At 42.5% G+C, this 16,745-nt stretch overlaps 2 protein-coding genes and 1 pseudogene across 2 annotated transcripts in view; all 3 read right to left on the bottom strand.

Moving 5' to 3' along the window:
* The window catches only part of LOC147419269 (mitochondrial ribosomal protein L51/S25/CI-B8 family protein), a 53,665-nt gene extending 49,921 nt beyond the window's left edge, over nt 1-3,744 (bottom strand). Inside the window, exon 1 of the mRNA XM_086505646.1 lies at nt 3,546-3,744. Within this exon, the coding sequence (XP_086361772.1) occupies nt 3,546-3,625 (80 nt within the window). The 5' untranslated portion in view covers nt 3,626-3,744. The remainder of the gene's footprint in view (nt 1-3,545) is intronic.
* Nucleotides 3,745-13,823: 10,079 nt separating this feature from the next.
* On the bottom strand, nt 13,824-14,657 carry LOC147419268 (uncharacterized). Its single transcript, XM_086505600.1, has 5 exons — nt 14,581-14,657; nt 14,462-14,474; nt 14,332-14,346; nt 13,945-13,988; nt 13,824-13,875 (listed from the first exon to the last, which is right to left on the bottom strand). Exons 1-5 carry the CDS (start codon nt 14,655-14,657, stop codon nt 13,824-13,826), a joined length of 201 nt encoding a protein of 66 aa, XP_086361726.1.
* A 55-nt stretch (nt 14,658-14,712) lies between these two features.
* LOC147419267 (uncharacterized) lies at nt 14,713-15,423 on the bottom strand (annotated as a pseudogene).
* Between the last annotated feature and the right edge of the window lie 1,322 nt (nt 15,424-16,745).

Raw genomic sequence — 16,745 nt, 5'->3', positions numbered from 1 at the left:
AAAGTGGTACAACCCAGGGCATCAAAGGGGGCAACATGTAAGGTGCAACGGAAGTGAATGATGTTCTTTCTCAGGATGAGTGATCCGATTGTGCTCAAGGTTCCTTTTACTTACGGAAGGGAGAGCCTTCCGTACCCTTAATGAGAGAGTGCAAGTGATCACAAACCAAGTGAATAGGCACTGTGCGTGAAGGTGTTGAGACTGAGAGATAGAGAGAGAAGAGAATACGACACCAAGACGTTGTAAAACCCTCCTCTGAAGGCCCCACTCTCGATGGCCAGAGTGGTCTACTATTGGTTGCAGTGTGCACAAACTCGTACAAGACTCTGATGCAAACTTCAAAACTATGATGCAAATGTATGGGGACGACGGTGACGACTTGAATCGCTATCTGCTGCTACTGCTTATGCTGCTGATTGGAAATGCCAATCTGGCTATCTCCAAGCGCTGGTTTTCTCGACTATAAATGCCGCCTTCACAGCCCTTGAAAAACGCTGATGCTGTCCTTAAAAACGCTAGCTTGCTGGCATTGAAAAACGCTGGTACTGAGGGTGACGATCTTTGTTTTTTCAGCAAACGGAAGGTTTTTAGTGCCAAAAAGTGCAGCAAAAGTGGGCTGCAAATTGACCTGCATTTTTGTAGCAGGAGGGTAGCGCTTTGCTTCTGGAAGCCGGATCTTGCCACCACCTACCCAGCCTGGCATCCGGTGCCTTGCCGGCGTAGTTCCTCTTCAGATCTATAGATTTCAACAATACACACTTGCTGTTTTTTCTCTGTTTTCAGCCCTCTGACGGCTGTGCACACAAAGATAAACATTCCCATACTTCTCTGCACCGCTCCGGATGCCGAGAGCGTACGACCACGCTGAAAATCGCTGGACAGCAGCGTTTTCATCACCTCACAGTTGCGTTTTTGGGTGGACAGCAGCCACATGGCTTTGTGTTCACATAGGATGACGTCACCTCCTGCCAGGACACCATCAGATGGTGGTCCATGCGGTCTCTCAGTGACTACTGTAGTAGACGGTATCTTCGACATCGGCTTGATGATTGATCATCTACGGGCGTACGAGCCTTGGGAGATCCATTCATTCCAGCCATCATTCGGCGGTTGCGCACTCTAGAGGGGGTGATGACTTGTGTTTTGCTATGGACACACCTATGCACTGATTAGAGGAGTTCACACAAGATATGGCCATGCTCATGGCATATGGGATTCCGACATTCCCAAAGAGGACACCACCATCTTGGGTGGACATACACTTACCACTTGACCTCGACATGTCATATCACTTGCTTACACAGGAGCATCTACATGGACTTAGGAAGAGGATCTTGGATCTCTTCTCGGACAGGTTCATTGCTTGGATCTACAGACTCGAGTGGGACTTCAGTTCTTTGGACTCTCTTGGAGAGTTTACCCGCAAGATGCGGGAGATCAAGCATCATTACACGACAACATCCGGAGTCACCCGGAGCTTGGCTCCGATGGTAGTGCAGTTGCTCTTCTACATTCCTGATCATTTAATTTGCTACCTTGAGAGTCGCTTACACTCACCCTCGGTAACCTTACAACAAACTTATCCCCCGACCTGGGCAGTAGGCCACTCCCAGCTCATTCACATGAGAGTCACACCAAGTTGCGGTTTGGTGGCGTTGTTGGCGCAGATTTTGTTTTGGTTGACACCGGAGGATTGGAGGCAAAAGATACAGGCAAGACGAAGCAGACAGATTGGTCTGGCCTTTCCTCTTCTTAGAGGCCCTTCACAGCGTAGACTGTGTAGTCTGGCTTTCCCCTCATCTTGGATTACCCTACCTACTGACAGGACACCATCCCGTGGTGGTCAGTGCGGTCTCTCGATGACTGTTGCAGCTTACGGTAGCTTCTACAATGCAGACTACGTAGTCTAGCTTTCCTTGATTCAGAGGAGTTTACGGCACAAATTGCTACATTTGGCCTTCCTGGAGTTTTACACAGCTTAGCCACCTGGCCACACGGGGTTACAGGTTCATGCATTGACAAGCTTCGGGTCATTCTCATGACAGTTCCTGGGCTTCTCCATTTTCTCCAGACGATTTGACTACAGACACCACAGATCCTATTGGGCAGGACACTTGTAGGTCTATTTTTACGACAAGGAGTTGTTTTCACACTCAACTCGGGACCTTCACGCCGTACCTTCACATTGTATCGGCGGAGTACAGCAATTTGCTACAATGCTTGTGACGGCACTTTACCACGGAGATTTCTTGGCGGTTGGGACACCCTAGACTGCTGCTACACTCGCGACGTTCGTCGGAGCATTGTCCTTCAATGGACATCGCAACAAACATCTTCATCACTTGCCTCACATCTTCGGCTTCATGCCGTTTGTTCAACATGCAGTGTTTGAGAGGGGGTGTTAAGACTTACACCACTCCGCTGCTTCACACATCTAGGGCATACATGTACGGCTGGCCACCCATAGTCTAGGTTGTACCTGGTCCGGCCGCCCGAGTTTGGGTATCTTGCTAAACACATCAACATCTTTTGGGTGCCCCCATTTTACACAACTCTAGGTCGATTTTAATGACCCTCTGTCCCTCATTCATTATCCAAAGTTATTGAGTTATTGCCCTTGGGCGTCTCTCTCTCTCTCTCTCTCTCTCTCTCTCTCTCTCTCTCTCTCTCTCTCTCTCTGGGTGTGTGTGTGTGTGTCCTTTATCTACTCTCCTCTCTTCATTCCTTCATCCAGTTTAGTTGCTACAAAGCATTCTCTTTGCGATACACAATCAATTACCAGCAAGCTATGTACTCTGTTGTGTCTAGCTCCGCTTATCTCGAGAAGTGAAATTATTTTAACTGTTCAAGTCACAAGACATCTTTTCGGGCTCGAAAATGGGTCTCCCTTTTCATTAACTTATAGTCATGTTAACATTGTGACAAGTTTCTCTTCAAAGTTCTAAACAAAAATATTCACATGAACACTCTCGACAATCTTTAAATGCAAATGGATGTCAACCTTGAAGCTAATCTCTCAGCTTGCGCCAAAAGGAAAATGCAAATGTGTGTGACATGATATGAGAACAACCCTATTTTACAGCCTCCAGCAAAAAATAAAAAGGCTCCTCCTGGGGGTCTTTGAGATCATAAAATATTTGCGCTTCTAAACAGCCCTTAACTATCAAAAAGTATGCTAAAAATATGTCGGGGGGGTTGATGAAGCATACAAATGCCAAACTCGGTCATCATTTCAAGAAGACAGGGGATGCTAAACGATTTTTTAACACAGGAACTTTGACTGCATGGGAGTAAGTTAAAACTCAAACACGCAGAGCTGTGTGTGTGTGTGTGTGTGTGTGTGTGTGTGTGTGTGTGTGTGTGTTCGTTCGCGCACGCGCACACATGCACGTGTGCAAATGTGCATATAGCGCAGGCCCTGCAGTCATTTGGGTGCGCTGAGCCGTTGATTAAAGCAAGATCCACCCATGTAAAAAACAAACAGAACAAAACTTCTTTATCTTTCAAAGGATACTCTGAACTGACAACGAAAGTTGGGTGCTAACCTGATGCCTTTGCTACTGCCTGAGAAGTCACAATAGGCGACCAAAAGCTTCTTGAGCTGCCATACACCTCGGCAGGCCATGCCAACTTGGCGTAGGAGATCAACTCGGTAAATGAGGTGCCTGTAGAGAGCTCTTTTCAGCGTTGGTGTAGGCCTAGGTCCAGCTAAAGTCGTGGCGGACCGGTGACTCAGGGTTCATTTTGCCCGTAGTTAAAAGTTGAGTTGCCCTTCAAAAAACACACTAAAATACCAAAAATGTATTGGGCACCCTAAAATCAACCTTGCCGACGTGCATATTAATATCAAGCATCTAGCACTAAAGTAAACAAGTACAACGTGTAGAACATATCTGAGGAGGAAAACGTTGGGATAAAGGATTAAAAATGTATTGGGCAGCCTAAAATCAACCTTGCCGACGTGCATGTTAATATCAAGCATCTAGCACTAAAGTAAACAAGTACAACGTGTAGAACATATCTGAGGAGGAAAACGTTGGGATAAAGGATTATCTTTGTGCTACAGAACGGTTATGCAGAGGAGAACATTGGCTTACAATATATAAGTTGCATTGCCAAACAAGGATTTACATAGATTGACATCAATCACCTAAGAATAAATTAAACACAGAGTGCATCGAGTATTGTAGTACATATGAGAAAATAAGTATGTACGGTCTATTTGATATATAGATATGATGATCGAGATTGAGCATGTATTACAGAGGAAAACATGCAGCTAAAGTAAATTTAAGAAAACATTGATAAACTCAAAAAATAAAAAAGCATCTACATAATATAAAAATTAAATTGTACTACCGACCTGATAATCATGTAAGAGTGTCGTCCAATTGTGCAAGCTGGAGAACAATGTTTGAGTCAAGCTACATAAAAGCAATGTGAATAGTTAAACATTTCATCTTGCAATGAAGTGTTACAGAAGAAAAATGCAAGAAATACAGTGCACGTCATGCAGAAGTGCCATACAAAAGTATGGTGGAGAGTTGGCACCCAAAACTTATAAGAAAATAAAGCCTTGCCCTGCCCCGTAGCATTTAAGTGTTGCGCCAAGCAAACACATAGGCATGGGAATTGGATGCAGATAATGGAACTTACAACGTTGTCGAGCTGTAGTCGTGCTTGTGCCTCGAATTATTTCACTATTGTGAATATATGTCCTCTCTGCTAGACACAAAGCACGCGTGAAGACAAATATAAAAGATAGATTGAACTTAAAAAGAAGCAGATGTAATTGTATGTTCTACGTCATAGACCGTGTAGAGTTTATTGTAGTGATGCTTACTTAATTCATAAGCTGCAGCACAATCACTACAGTAGAATGGCTCAATAAATATTAACTTTGTATTCTAAGGGCATCGTTAAAGTTCTCATCTGGGGGGGCATGTACCAAAATACACACTTTTGTGCTTTTCTAAGGGCACCTTTAAAGTTGACATGCATATCGAACAAAGAATTGCTAAGCACAACATGTTACTCGAAGGGCCCGTGATTGTTGCTTCATTATCTCTGCTACAACAGCTTTTCATCGTATTGATTTTTGTATTCACTTATGCTATCATCTCTATCATTGCCAATGCTTCTATGTTGTCCCTCAGAAAGCCCAAGGAAGAGTGAGTTTGAATGCTTACTTTTGGTATTCACTTATGCTATCATCTCTATCATTGCCAATGCTTCTATGTTGTCCCTCAGAAAGCCCAAGGAAGAGTGAGTTTGAATGCTTACTTTTGGTAGCCTCAAGCTCAAGCTCGTTTGCAAATCTTTGGTTCCCCTTCAGCGACTTCCCCCCATGCTACAGAGGTGTTTCCCTTGCCACATTGGTAGACAATCTGGCTCACCATCTTCACCCCCTTTAGCTTTGGAATCTTCATATGCTTGATGGTATCCCGTTCCCACACCATCAACATCGACACATGGAAGCACAACATCCTTTGCAATGGTAGAATCATGCACACTATCATTATATGCCCAAAAACTTTGAATTTTTTATTCAAATTGTCATAAAATATAATATCTAACTTTACCAAATGATTTTCTCATATTAAACTGATCATTTAATATGGGAAGATAAAAGGGGAACAAGAGTTAAGATATAGATATGTGCTTCTAGACCTATCTCAATAGGGAGCCAAAAGGAGAAATGGTTGCCTTTCAATAGGGGTCCAAAAGGAGACGGTCTACCAAAGAGCAATGTGCGATAAGTGCTTTTAGATTTACCTCAGCAAGGGACCAAGAGGAGAGATGGTTACATCTCAATAGGGGTCCAAAAGGAGGTAATCTATCAAAGAGAAATGTGCATCTAATGGAGCTTAAAAGACCTTAGGGTTAGCTTCATTAAAGACCTCCAAAGGTTAGTGTTGAAAGTCCTTAGACCTTAGGCAAGCTAGGGTTGTGTTTGAGGTGGGAACTCGGCTCAAGCTTGAGGTGCTTGTCATGCTTGGTGACTAAGGTGCTTGAGGTGCTTTTCATGCTTGACAAGTAAGGTGCTTGAGGTTCTTGTTGACTAAGGTGCTTGAGGTGCTTGTCATGCTTGATGAGGAAGGTGCTTGAGAATCTTTCCATGCATGGGGGGTAAGGTGCTTGAGTCAAAAAGAGACCCTACAAAGGAGGGGGGAAGCCCCAAAATTAGGGGAATCTTTAACTTAGCCTCCCACTCACCCAAAGGGCACCCCTTTCTCAAGGGGCACATGGACACATGTCAAGCTCTCCCTATGCTTAGCCACATGGTGTGCATGAATCCTATTGGCTTGGCTAAAGAGGGCAATGAGCTTCTAGTTCAATTCAACAAATATCTAGATATTTTCAAGTTCTCTCTCTAAAAGAGGTAAGGAGGACACTTGTCCTAATGCTACCCATGTTGCTTGAAATGCATTATGCATGTGATTGGCTAGGCTTAAGAGGGGTCCAATGAGCTTCAAACTCGAGCTACAAGGAGGGGTCGACCAAAGCAAGCAAGGGGTATACACTCTCTCACACACTTATTTTTCACACATTCTCACTTGGTGAAACTGCAAGAACTCCATCTCCTTCTCCAAGCTTGTTGAGAAGTTGAGAGCCTACACCAACACTCTTGGCTATGGAATGCAAATCCAACCAAGAGCCATGCTTCAATGCTTAAGCTTGCCATCTTCTCCATCTTCATTACTATGCTATTATGTATGCTAGCAAGAAGAGTGATGATAAGTGAGGAACTATTTCTTTCTCTTATGAATGATTCTTCTTCCTCTTCCCAACCCTCATTTCCCGCTAGCTCTCTCCACCTTTGAAGGTGTTTGAGGCCTTGGGACTGAGGCTAGGGATGGTTAATGCTTTTACAAAGTTTATGTTATGCTTGTGATGCATGAAGCTTTCCATATTCATAGCATCACCAAGGTCACAAGGAACACAAGAGGGCTAAGTCATCCACCACCTTTTGCTTGGAGATAAGAAATGACCATACATTAGGGATTCTCCATTCCAAACTTTGAAGTGTATGGGAATCAATGGCCTCAAGCTTACCAAATCCTTCCCTAGTGGTTATCACATAGTTGTGGCAATAGAAAAAAAATACATTTTTCTGGTGAGTTGCTTTGTGGAAACATTAGCAAACATCACCATCAATGTGGGCATACACAACAATGAAGGTACCAGAGAGGGATTGAACTAGTTGTTCTTCAAGTAGGGTTGAAGGAAAAGATGTTTGCAACAACAAGCATGGTAGTAAAAACAAGAATTAGTAAAAATATGATAGATGTTCAAAGTATATACAAATCAAAGACTAAAGACCAAAGATAGATACAATTTTGAGCAAACTCCTTATGCAAGTTGAAAGGCAACCTACTCGAATGTCGATAAGAGTATAGAAATACTGCACAATAACAACCATACCCTCCTTTTGCTTGAAATGAACGAGTCTTTTCTTTCAATGACGGTCCAAGACGTTCCATGCCAAGGGTCTAGAGGCCAGGGGCCAGTCTGAACCGAGCTCACGGGTTTGCCTATATAAGGGGAAAGAGGCTGGGAGGTGAGGTAGGTTACAGACTCCCTAGTCTCACATTGGTATCAAAGCTATTAAGGGCAAAAGTAGGGCATGGTTCTAATTTTAGCAAAGCTGCATGAGTTGAAGCTGTGGAGGAGAATACGATCAAAGATTAGGGCATGGGCACAAGGGCTTGTGGGGGAACGGACATCGGGGCGACCTTCACCGAAACACCTATAGAGAATCTTGACGTGTTTGCGCTACCTACTAGGGGTGTCTTTTTGCTTCTTCAGTGGCCTCGATTTCGAGCACTACAAATTTTTCCTCTTTCCTCTATGATGTTGTAGCTCCCCGCCATCGCTTGGTGGTGTTTGATTTCATATTCGACACCAAAGGGGAGCCATTCTTTTTTACAAAAAAATTCCCTCCAAGGGAGGGTGCCCACATTTGACACATCGTCCCCATAGCTTATTGATCAAGGGGGGTTCGATGGGGAACTTACAAGCAAGGTGAGCCAGTGTTCGACATCGAGCATGGCAAAAAATTTATACATTGCAGCAATTTGTTGATCTAATCTCTCTTTCTTTTTCAACAAAGTCGGGTGATAAATCAAAGTCGGCCATCCATATTACATAGCAAGGCTTTTTTATCACCGGATTCGACACGGTCAATTTTGACGAGGTTTCGAGTTTGTCGATAAGTTTTTGATCGGATAGTGACTGCCGGTGTTTGAGATCGACATCGGAAATTGATTATGATTTGATGATTTTGATTTAAAAAGGTTAGTCGATTTCTTTTGTGGTTTCTCATAGCCGATTACTCCTTGATTTTGCTAGGCAACTTTTATCACAAGGGACTTATTTTCTATTGCTAGCACAACATGTTACGACATGCATGCAACATACATTTGATTTTGAGAACCCTGCCCCAGTTCTGCATGATGCTGCCTTGCGCTTGGTCACTCTCATGGAGGGTGTTCATGTGGAAACAAGGTTAGATGATAGCATCAAATTTCTTGATATCTAAGAGTTTAGATAATTGTAAACACGCTTGCCTGTTTTAGAATCTAATTTTGCACAGTTGAATGTGAATGTCATTAGGATGTCTGATATGCCTGTGCAATTCATGAAATAGTCAACCAAGGGCCAAGTTAATGAGTAGACTAGGATTTTTGCGACACTCATGCTTGGCAGGAGCCCCGAGGGATTCACTATTAGTAATGGGGATGTCACCTGCGTGCATCAAAATTAGAGAAACCCCCCTATATACGGTATCTTACTTGCTAGCCTACCCCCCTACATAGGGACAGGATACGGACGTTCTCGCAATGAGCCAACCCCCCTCATACGGATTTCGTACAGAATGTAATGACCCACTATTTTATGTATACTAGTAACATAACAATTTTAGAAGCACATTCTTTTGCAAAAATACATGTTGAACTGCAAATGAATAGAAGTGTACATTGTAGTGTGTTTTCATTTGCAATAGATGTTAAGAGAACAAACCATGAAAAGCAACAAATATGATGAATACAAAATTAAAATAAACCAATCGTTTCAATGTAATTTGTCAAAAAACAAATAGCATTTGCCTTGTAAACTGACACAAATCTCAATCTCAAAACATATGATACTAACCACCTACTTAGTAGGCTTCCCATATGGGATTTAAGGCACACATATGAAATGGATTGTTCTCTAAATAACAAATAATGCATACTCTTAAACAACCATAAAAACTTCTCATTAAATCAAAACACATTACAAAAAAACCCATTGAAAGATTAATCCCTTTGAACAAAACAATTATATGTGATATGAATGCACGTCTATGCTTAAGCAAAATGCAACTTTTAAAAAAGCACCATCAGTATTTGATTTTGAGTTTGCACATAAATATAAATCCTAAAAATTTAGCCAGTCTCCTTTGTACACAGACCTCTTCCAAACAAAAAATCAATACACCCTTTTCTTGGGCTCCCACATGGGATTTTCATCACATAATTTCTTTTTCCAAAAAAAATGTCAACCTCATCTTGGGCTCCCACGTGAGATATAAGGATTGTCTAACACATTAAAATCAAACACATTCTCAATAGAGTCAAAGTAATCTAACTTCAGAGTGGTGGTATGCCCTACATAAAAAAGACATTGCGTATGTGTGATACATAGACCCAAGGTATGCTAGACGTGTCTTGGCAAAAAACTATAGCTCAAGATAACACAACCGGTCAAGCCATATGACCATGTGAGAAATTGAGACTATAAAATTTGTAACTACATAGAAAGAAAGCTTGTGGATAGCTACAAGAACTGAAGTGTCCCATATTAACCTAATGTGACCCATAATCGCTTTGAAAGGTAAAAGAACTGAAGGTAAAAATCTATAGCTCAAGATGACACACCCAATCAAGCCATATGACCATGTGACAAATTGAGACCATATTTGTAATTATATACAAATAAAGACACTATGTATGTGTGACACACAGACCCAAGGTATGCTAGAAGTGTCTTGGCAAGAAACTATAGCTCAAGATAACACACCCTGTCAAGCCATATGACCATGTGAGAAATTGAGACTATAAAATTTGTAACTACATAGAAAAGAAAGCTTTATGGATAGCTAGAAGAACTAAAGGTAAAAAATTGATAGTCAATACTCACATATCCGATTTTAAAGCAAATAATCCCTGTTTGCAAGTATATTCCAAGTGTTGTGATAGTCAATACTCACATATCCGAGTTTAAAGCCAATATTCCTTGTTTGCAAGTCCTCCTCCTAAAGGTCTCCTAAATGAAGGGACTATTAACAAACTAAAATGTATTTTCTGCTATGGCCCATAAGGGCTTTATCCTTGGTGGCAACCCCAAGGGTCAAGACAGTCTTGGCTTTTCGTTGTTGCTTATGGTCTCATGGTGGCTCCCTTTGCCAGCCAATGTATGGTCTAGGGTTGCATGCCATGGCTCGGTTGGAGCATACATGGCTTTCATTACAACTTTCATTACAGCATTTTGTTGTTGCTTATGGTCTCATGGTGGCTCCCGTTGCCAGCCAATGTATAGTCTCGGGTAGAATTCCAACCAATCTCTGCATTGAAACCCCACATTTTGACTCCTTGAGCCAAAATTTCCTCAAGAAACTCCTCATACTAAATGTTGGCCTAGAAAAAAACACCATAAATACTAGAGGGACACATCTGGAACATGGTCCACATCTCTAACTTGATAAAAACCCCATACAGGGCATGCAGCAATGGATAGGGATGTTAGCAATATTAGCCTGTGCATAGTTTTTTTCATACTCATATGGTAAATTTACCACACTTTCATAATCAAACATTATTTGGTGTACAATATGTGTAAGATATGATCAAACACATTTACCATTCTTTCTGTCTACGACAAATTGAAATATAGACTCAACAATAGCCAAAGAGGAGCGCAAGTTTCTCAAGCGAGTGGGCGGCCAATTTCAAGCTGCAAAAAATACTTAAAGGTTACAAGAAGCATGTTCTTTTGTTCCCCATCAGGTACAATCCATATAAGCTAAACAAGAGCTCAACTCAGATTGTATAGAATCTTTTAGACTCTTTAAGTCCTTTTTGAGCGCAGGTTGGCCTCAACAAGTTGGACACATTACTCTGACCTTACAGCATAGTCAACCTCAAGTATGGTATCCGACATATAGAATGTCTTGGGGATCTGAATCATACTATATTCCAAAGTCTGATAACCGTATGCATCCCCCATATGGTTTCCATAAGGAAAACTGTAGTGATTGTCTCATCTAAGGGCTATGAAGTGCCTGAGAAACTAGGAAAATGCAGCGAGTCTGTTATTTGCCTTTGGTTGCATAACAACAGAAACTTCATCTTGAGCTGGACAGTTGTATGTTCAGCCAGATATAGGAGCTGCATGCAGTCAAGGGTGGGGCGAATCATTGGCCCAAAACAGCAGTATTTGCAACTCAAAGATTCATTAAAAGGTGTACACTATAAACCAGTATTAGGCTCTTGGGAGGTGCCCTCCTTTTGAAGCTAATTGATTAATTTTATACACCCTAACAAGTTCAAAATGAAGCACAACTGCGCACCACAATACATCGTTGCAAAACTAACAGGTGAAAGGCATTTCTCTAGGAACACAAACATTCAAGAAGACTAATGTATTTAAGGTATCTTTGGTTTAAGGAGATTACAAAGCATGTACATGTACGGAGTAAACTGAGGCCAAAAGCAGTCACCTGCAGATATGAGACTGTTACTGAACCTTGCTCAGAATATGTATCTGCAAGAATATCCTCCATGGCTCGAACCATGATTCCACGGTCGGCATCATCTTCCTCCCCAAGCTTGCCAAGGGTGAAAGAAAGTTTTACCTGTTGCCTATTTGACCATATGCCATGACAGTGCCATTATACCCCTCTAGCACACTCTGCAGGCAAAAAGAAGAGGGATGCCAAGTATATACAATCAGATAGAGTTTTAAACATAACATACAAAATATCTTGCAAAACAGGCCACTATCACAAGCCAAACCAACATCTAAGCAAATATCTTTAGACACGAAGAACAAGCACCCAAAGACTCTATTTCCCTGTCTATAACACTATCTATTGAACAAAATGGGTTGAAAATGGCAGGGGGCAATGAAGGACCTCAACCACAGGCTTTGCCACTACTTCATAGACTCGTTTTTGAGAAGCAGTTTCATTCAGAGTCTCATCACCTGGAACGTCTCACAGTCCCAATTATTCTTCCTCAGCTTGAGTCGCTTCAGCTGTGACTAGTGCAAAAGACAGATCGATTAAGACAAGGCATTGGCACAATATAGAACTTGTCTTGAGCTAATGCCGGTAAAGTTTCCCATGAAGCAACAAGGTAGGGAATGAGAAGAAGACCTCTGGCATCAACTCCACATAATCAGTAAAATCAACATCATTTTTTAGCTCCTCAGAGTTCCTGGGCCTAAGTCGCACAACAACTCTTACTCTTCCTGACACTCAACGTAGACTTGCATGAGTTTAAGATTTAAGAGATGGAAAGGAGGCCCCGAAAGGACATGAAAAAGATATCTTTGAAGAGGAATGTACTACATAAAAATGAAAATTGAACCTAATCAAATCTTATTACTGTACTTTCCTTCTTTCTTTTGACTCAATGATAATGCAAGTTCTGTCATGCAAAATGCACAGTTCGATGATAAAGTAACAACCTCCATTGTCAACTTTTCCATTCCGACTTGCTCGCCTGCCTAGCGAAGGCGCCGTAGGTATGGCCTTAGGGCGGGGAGTCGTTGGAGATGAGCTGGAGTTCAAAGAAGGAGGCCTTTCTAGTCGCACCATTCCTGTTCGTGGAAATCCTCTTGAAAAGTTACCACTGGAAGAAAATGCCATTTACATCTTCGACAGTGCAAAAATACTTCCACATCCCCACTAAACAAAAGAAACCTTACTGCGAGAGTGTGCAAAAACTCTCTCTCCCTCCCTCTCTCTCTCTCTCTCTCTCTCTAACTCACCAATTAGCACCAAAGGCTCATGCTAAATCACATCATTGATGGAGACTCGAGAGCTAATTTACAAGAATAGATTAGTTGAAATAATGGAAAATACTCCAGTCTGGAGAGCGGATGTAAAATCTTGTACTTCCTGTTGTAGCCACTACCAACCACCCCGTCAGACCAATCACCCACCTTCACCTGCATTCGTGTCACTGAAGCACAGAATGTATAATCCTTACCTTCTTTCTATTGCAACTGCTATCAACATTGATTCAACAAGCCAAGAAGACCGAATCACAAGGAATCCACCTCATCTGTTCATTGAGGTAGGCTGACGACAATTTTTCTAGAGGGGATAACACAGGAATAAAAAGCAAAGAAAAAGGAAATGTACAAATAAGAGAAAGGGACGAATGAGGTTGCTACCCTTAAATACCAATGACCTAGTATTGACAAATGTACAAATAAGAGAAAGGGACGAATGAGGTTGCTACCCTCAAATACCAATGACCTAGTATTGACAACTATGTTGCAGAGGGTAATATACTGATACACAGCAACACTGAAGCTAGCTTTGTGCAAACAGCTGATGAGTACCTTGTGTGTCATGCCTCAAAATGCAATAGAAAACTTGTCTTCAATCCAAACTTTTACCGAGTGAGAAACAAGTCATCCGACCATTTCCAGTAACAACACGTAACATACCTCATAGAGAAAGACCTTATCGATGCAAAAGCCCCTCCAAGCCTACAGTATGTACTGCAGTTGTATCCCCAATACCATCTGAACCTTGCTTGACCTCGTCAGAGCAAGCCCCTTGCATTCAGTGTACCAGATGTTTTATCAAGCAGGAACCTGAAAAGTAAACAGATTGATCAAGCACCGAGCACATCTATTTGTTGAGCATAATGTTCAATCACTTACAATAGTTGTCCAAACTCGCTTTCCATTACTCCGTAGCAATCTCTTTGAAAAGCATCACAAGGTTTGCCAATTGTAAAACATAAAACCACATATGGCCCATAAGTAAAGCTTCCTCCATACATGAAGAAAGGAAGAATCACAGAGAACTCGATGGGATAGCAAAAGCCTAAAACTCATTATAAGTCCTTGATCTCTACATGTAGGCTCTTGCAAACTAGCTATGAGCTACAGATTTATTTCACTGATTATGAATCTTCATTTTTTGAACTATGTAAAACCAAGAAGGCCACAAATTTGATAAAATGCGTTGGCTTTGAAGCCAGTATGATTATAACCATCATATATAATTTAGTTTCACATCATGAACAAAATTTATCAGAGCAGTACCCATTCTAGGTGTCTCTGATTTTGTCTTCAACTTTACAAGAGAATGCTCCAATTTCTCAATATACCTAGTGGCACCCTGGTTGTGTGTGCCACTAAAAGGAAGGCATAGGTAGCCTAGCCTTCAGCTTACTGACTCTAGCTGCCTGTCATGCAAGAATAGCGGAATCAACATGGCTAGACATGCTGACAGCTCTACAGATCACTAGGATGAGTACATGAAGAAGAGGACAAATGCAACCACAACTTTACATGAGGGTGCATCCATCCATAAGGTCGAACATTACAAAGAGTGCGACCCCAAAAGTCATGCTTGAGACACCATACATTCCTCCAATATAAAACCTCTTCTTTGTGCTGAAAACTCTTATTGAATTTCAAAAGCTATTCTGAGTTCGACTCTACATTGTCCATAGCCTTGAGACCTCGAGGTTTCTGCAAAGAAGAAACATATAACTAAAGCAAGAAGTAGGAAAATAGAGCAATTGCTTCTCAAGACTTGTAAAGACATACCTTCTTTGTGCTTTTCTTCTCTCTCACATCGTAGCGACCACGTGAGATATCACTTAGCCAATTTCCTGGAGTGCAAAACTGCAAGGAGATATAATTACAGTTAAGACACACTCTCAACAGTGTTGATGAGATATTCTAACTGGCAAGATGCCTTACCAAGAGAGCCTTGTCCACCACTTTGAGCCGTTTCTTAGGCCGCTGTGGAAGTTTTGAGCCTTTAAAAAGAAGAAAATCCTCCTCCTTCTCTTTCCGGGAAAGGCTAACGGATATCCGAGGCCATTCAGCCTTAGGCTTGTTGCAATCTAGACCATTGCCCTCACACATAACACCAGTCCCATTAGTGGTGTGGTACATAACAGTGACATGCTCGACACAATTGCCAAGACCATTGTTTGTCGTAGCTAGATCCGATCCCTCGATTCTCTGCTATTGCCTGCCATTGCCATAATCAGCACACCTCTTCTGGAGAGAGGATGCCCTCTCCTTAGCATCCAGAATTGGCCTTGTAGAGTCAAACCCACTGGTCTGATCAGATCCATTTACTGGCTTATTGATCAAACCGTTTCCGCGCACAAGATCCACACAAGATCAAACCATTTCAGCACATCCTTGGTGCTCTTGATGTTAAGCTTTTGGTTGATTTCAAACTCAACTGAGAGTCCATAGCAGTCCCAGCCAAACCGGCGAGTCACATGGCAGCCATTTGCTGTTTGAAACCATGTAACAATATCCTTTATTGTCCCAGCTAGAATGTGTCCATAATGTGGGAGACCTATTTCAAAGGGCGGTCCATCATAAAAGATGTACTCGGGCTTGCCCTCAGACAGCTCCAACTATCTTTTGAATGCATCCAACTTCTTCCAAAGGGCTAGGACCTTCTCCTCCTGTAGCGAAAAGTTGAAGTCCTTGCCCTCACACACGTCCTCCATCGCGATGCTGCTACTCGCAGCACAAAGTTTATTGTGTGTGTGTGTGTGTATGCGTGCGCGCGCACGCGTGTGTGTATGTGTGTGAGAGAGAGAGAGGCTCAAAGAGAGAAACTGTGCTTGCGCGGGAGTAGGGGTCCAGCGATGGAGAAACACCGACAGTGCGTCAGTCTACGTAGGGCGGGGAGAGGAGAACTAATCAAAATGGGCCAATATTTTCTATCAATTTCGACCTTTGATATTCTATCGCTGGGTGCGACCTGAATCCCTCTCTTCCCCCCACTGCCCCTACTCACACTGTGTGCGACTCGGCTCTAAAACCCTTTCCCAAGGTTTCTCCATTTGTGGGAGGGGTGCAAGTTCTCCTTGTTTCTCGAACCATCTCGCCCAATCAAAATGGCCCAATATTTTCTATCAATTTTGACCTTTGATATTCTACCGCTGGGTGCGACCTGAATCCCTCTCTTCCCCCCACTGCCCCTACTCACATTGTGTGCGACTCGGCTCTAAAACCCTTTCCCAATATTCTCCATTTGTGGGAGGGGTGCAGGGCGAGATGGTTTGAGAAACAAGGAGAAGCGAGAGTCTGCAGAAATATAGCGTATCCCCTCCCTTTCTCATAGCTCTAACAGAATTGTAGCAAGGCTTCTACAACCGAGGCAGAGAAAGCGGCTTTACTAAGCTTGGGTAATTGCTTCATCCCACTCCCCCCATTCGCACAGGGTGCGACTCAGCTCTTACTTTCAGTGTCGCCCATGCCAAAAAGGGTACTACTCAAAGTTACATCTACTAGCTCTTGCTCGCTCTTACCACCGATACATGTGTATGTGTGTGTGACGGTTGTGACAATTGCCGACATGCGTCTTTGCAGATAACTTTTTGGGTATTTGCCATGTTGTCGATCAAGCGATGGTGGTTGCATCTCCGAGGAATAGGGGAAACCCCATGCTTGCCACCCTTGCCTCCATTCCGTGGACC

Source organism: Adiantum capillus-veneris, chromosome 29 (genome assembly GCF_014529385.1).
Source record: "Adiantum capillus-veneris isolate H3 chromosome 29, ASM1452938v2, whole genome shotgun sequence".
Lineage (NCBI taxonomy): Eukaryota > Viridiplantae > Streptophyta > Polypodiopsida > Polypodiales > Pteridaceae > Adiantum > Adiantum capillus-veneris.
The sequence above is the reverse complement of the archived record's forward strand: the minus strand, read 5'-3'. Positions and strand labels throughout refer to the sequence as shown.

Excerpts from the sequence above, each read along its gene's own strand:
- LOC147419268 (XM_086505600.1), bottom strand. The coding sequence starts at position 14,657 with ATGTATGGTGTCTCAAGCATGACTTTTGGGGTCGCACTCTTTGTAATG. Across the intron at positions 13,876-13,944 it reads AGCGAGTTTGGACAACTATT|GTTCCTGCTTGATAAAACAT; the intron begins GTAAGTGATTGA and ends TTTACTTTTCAG.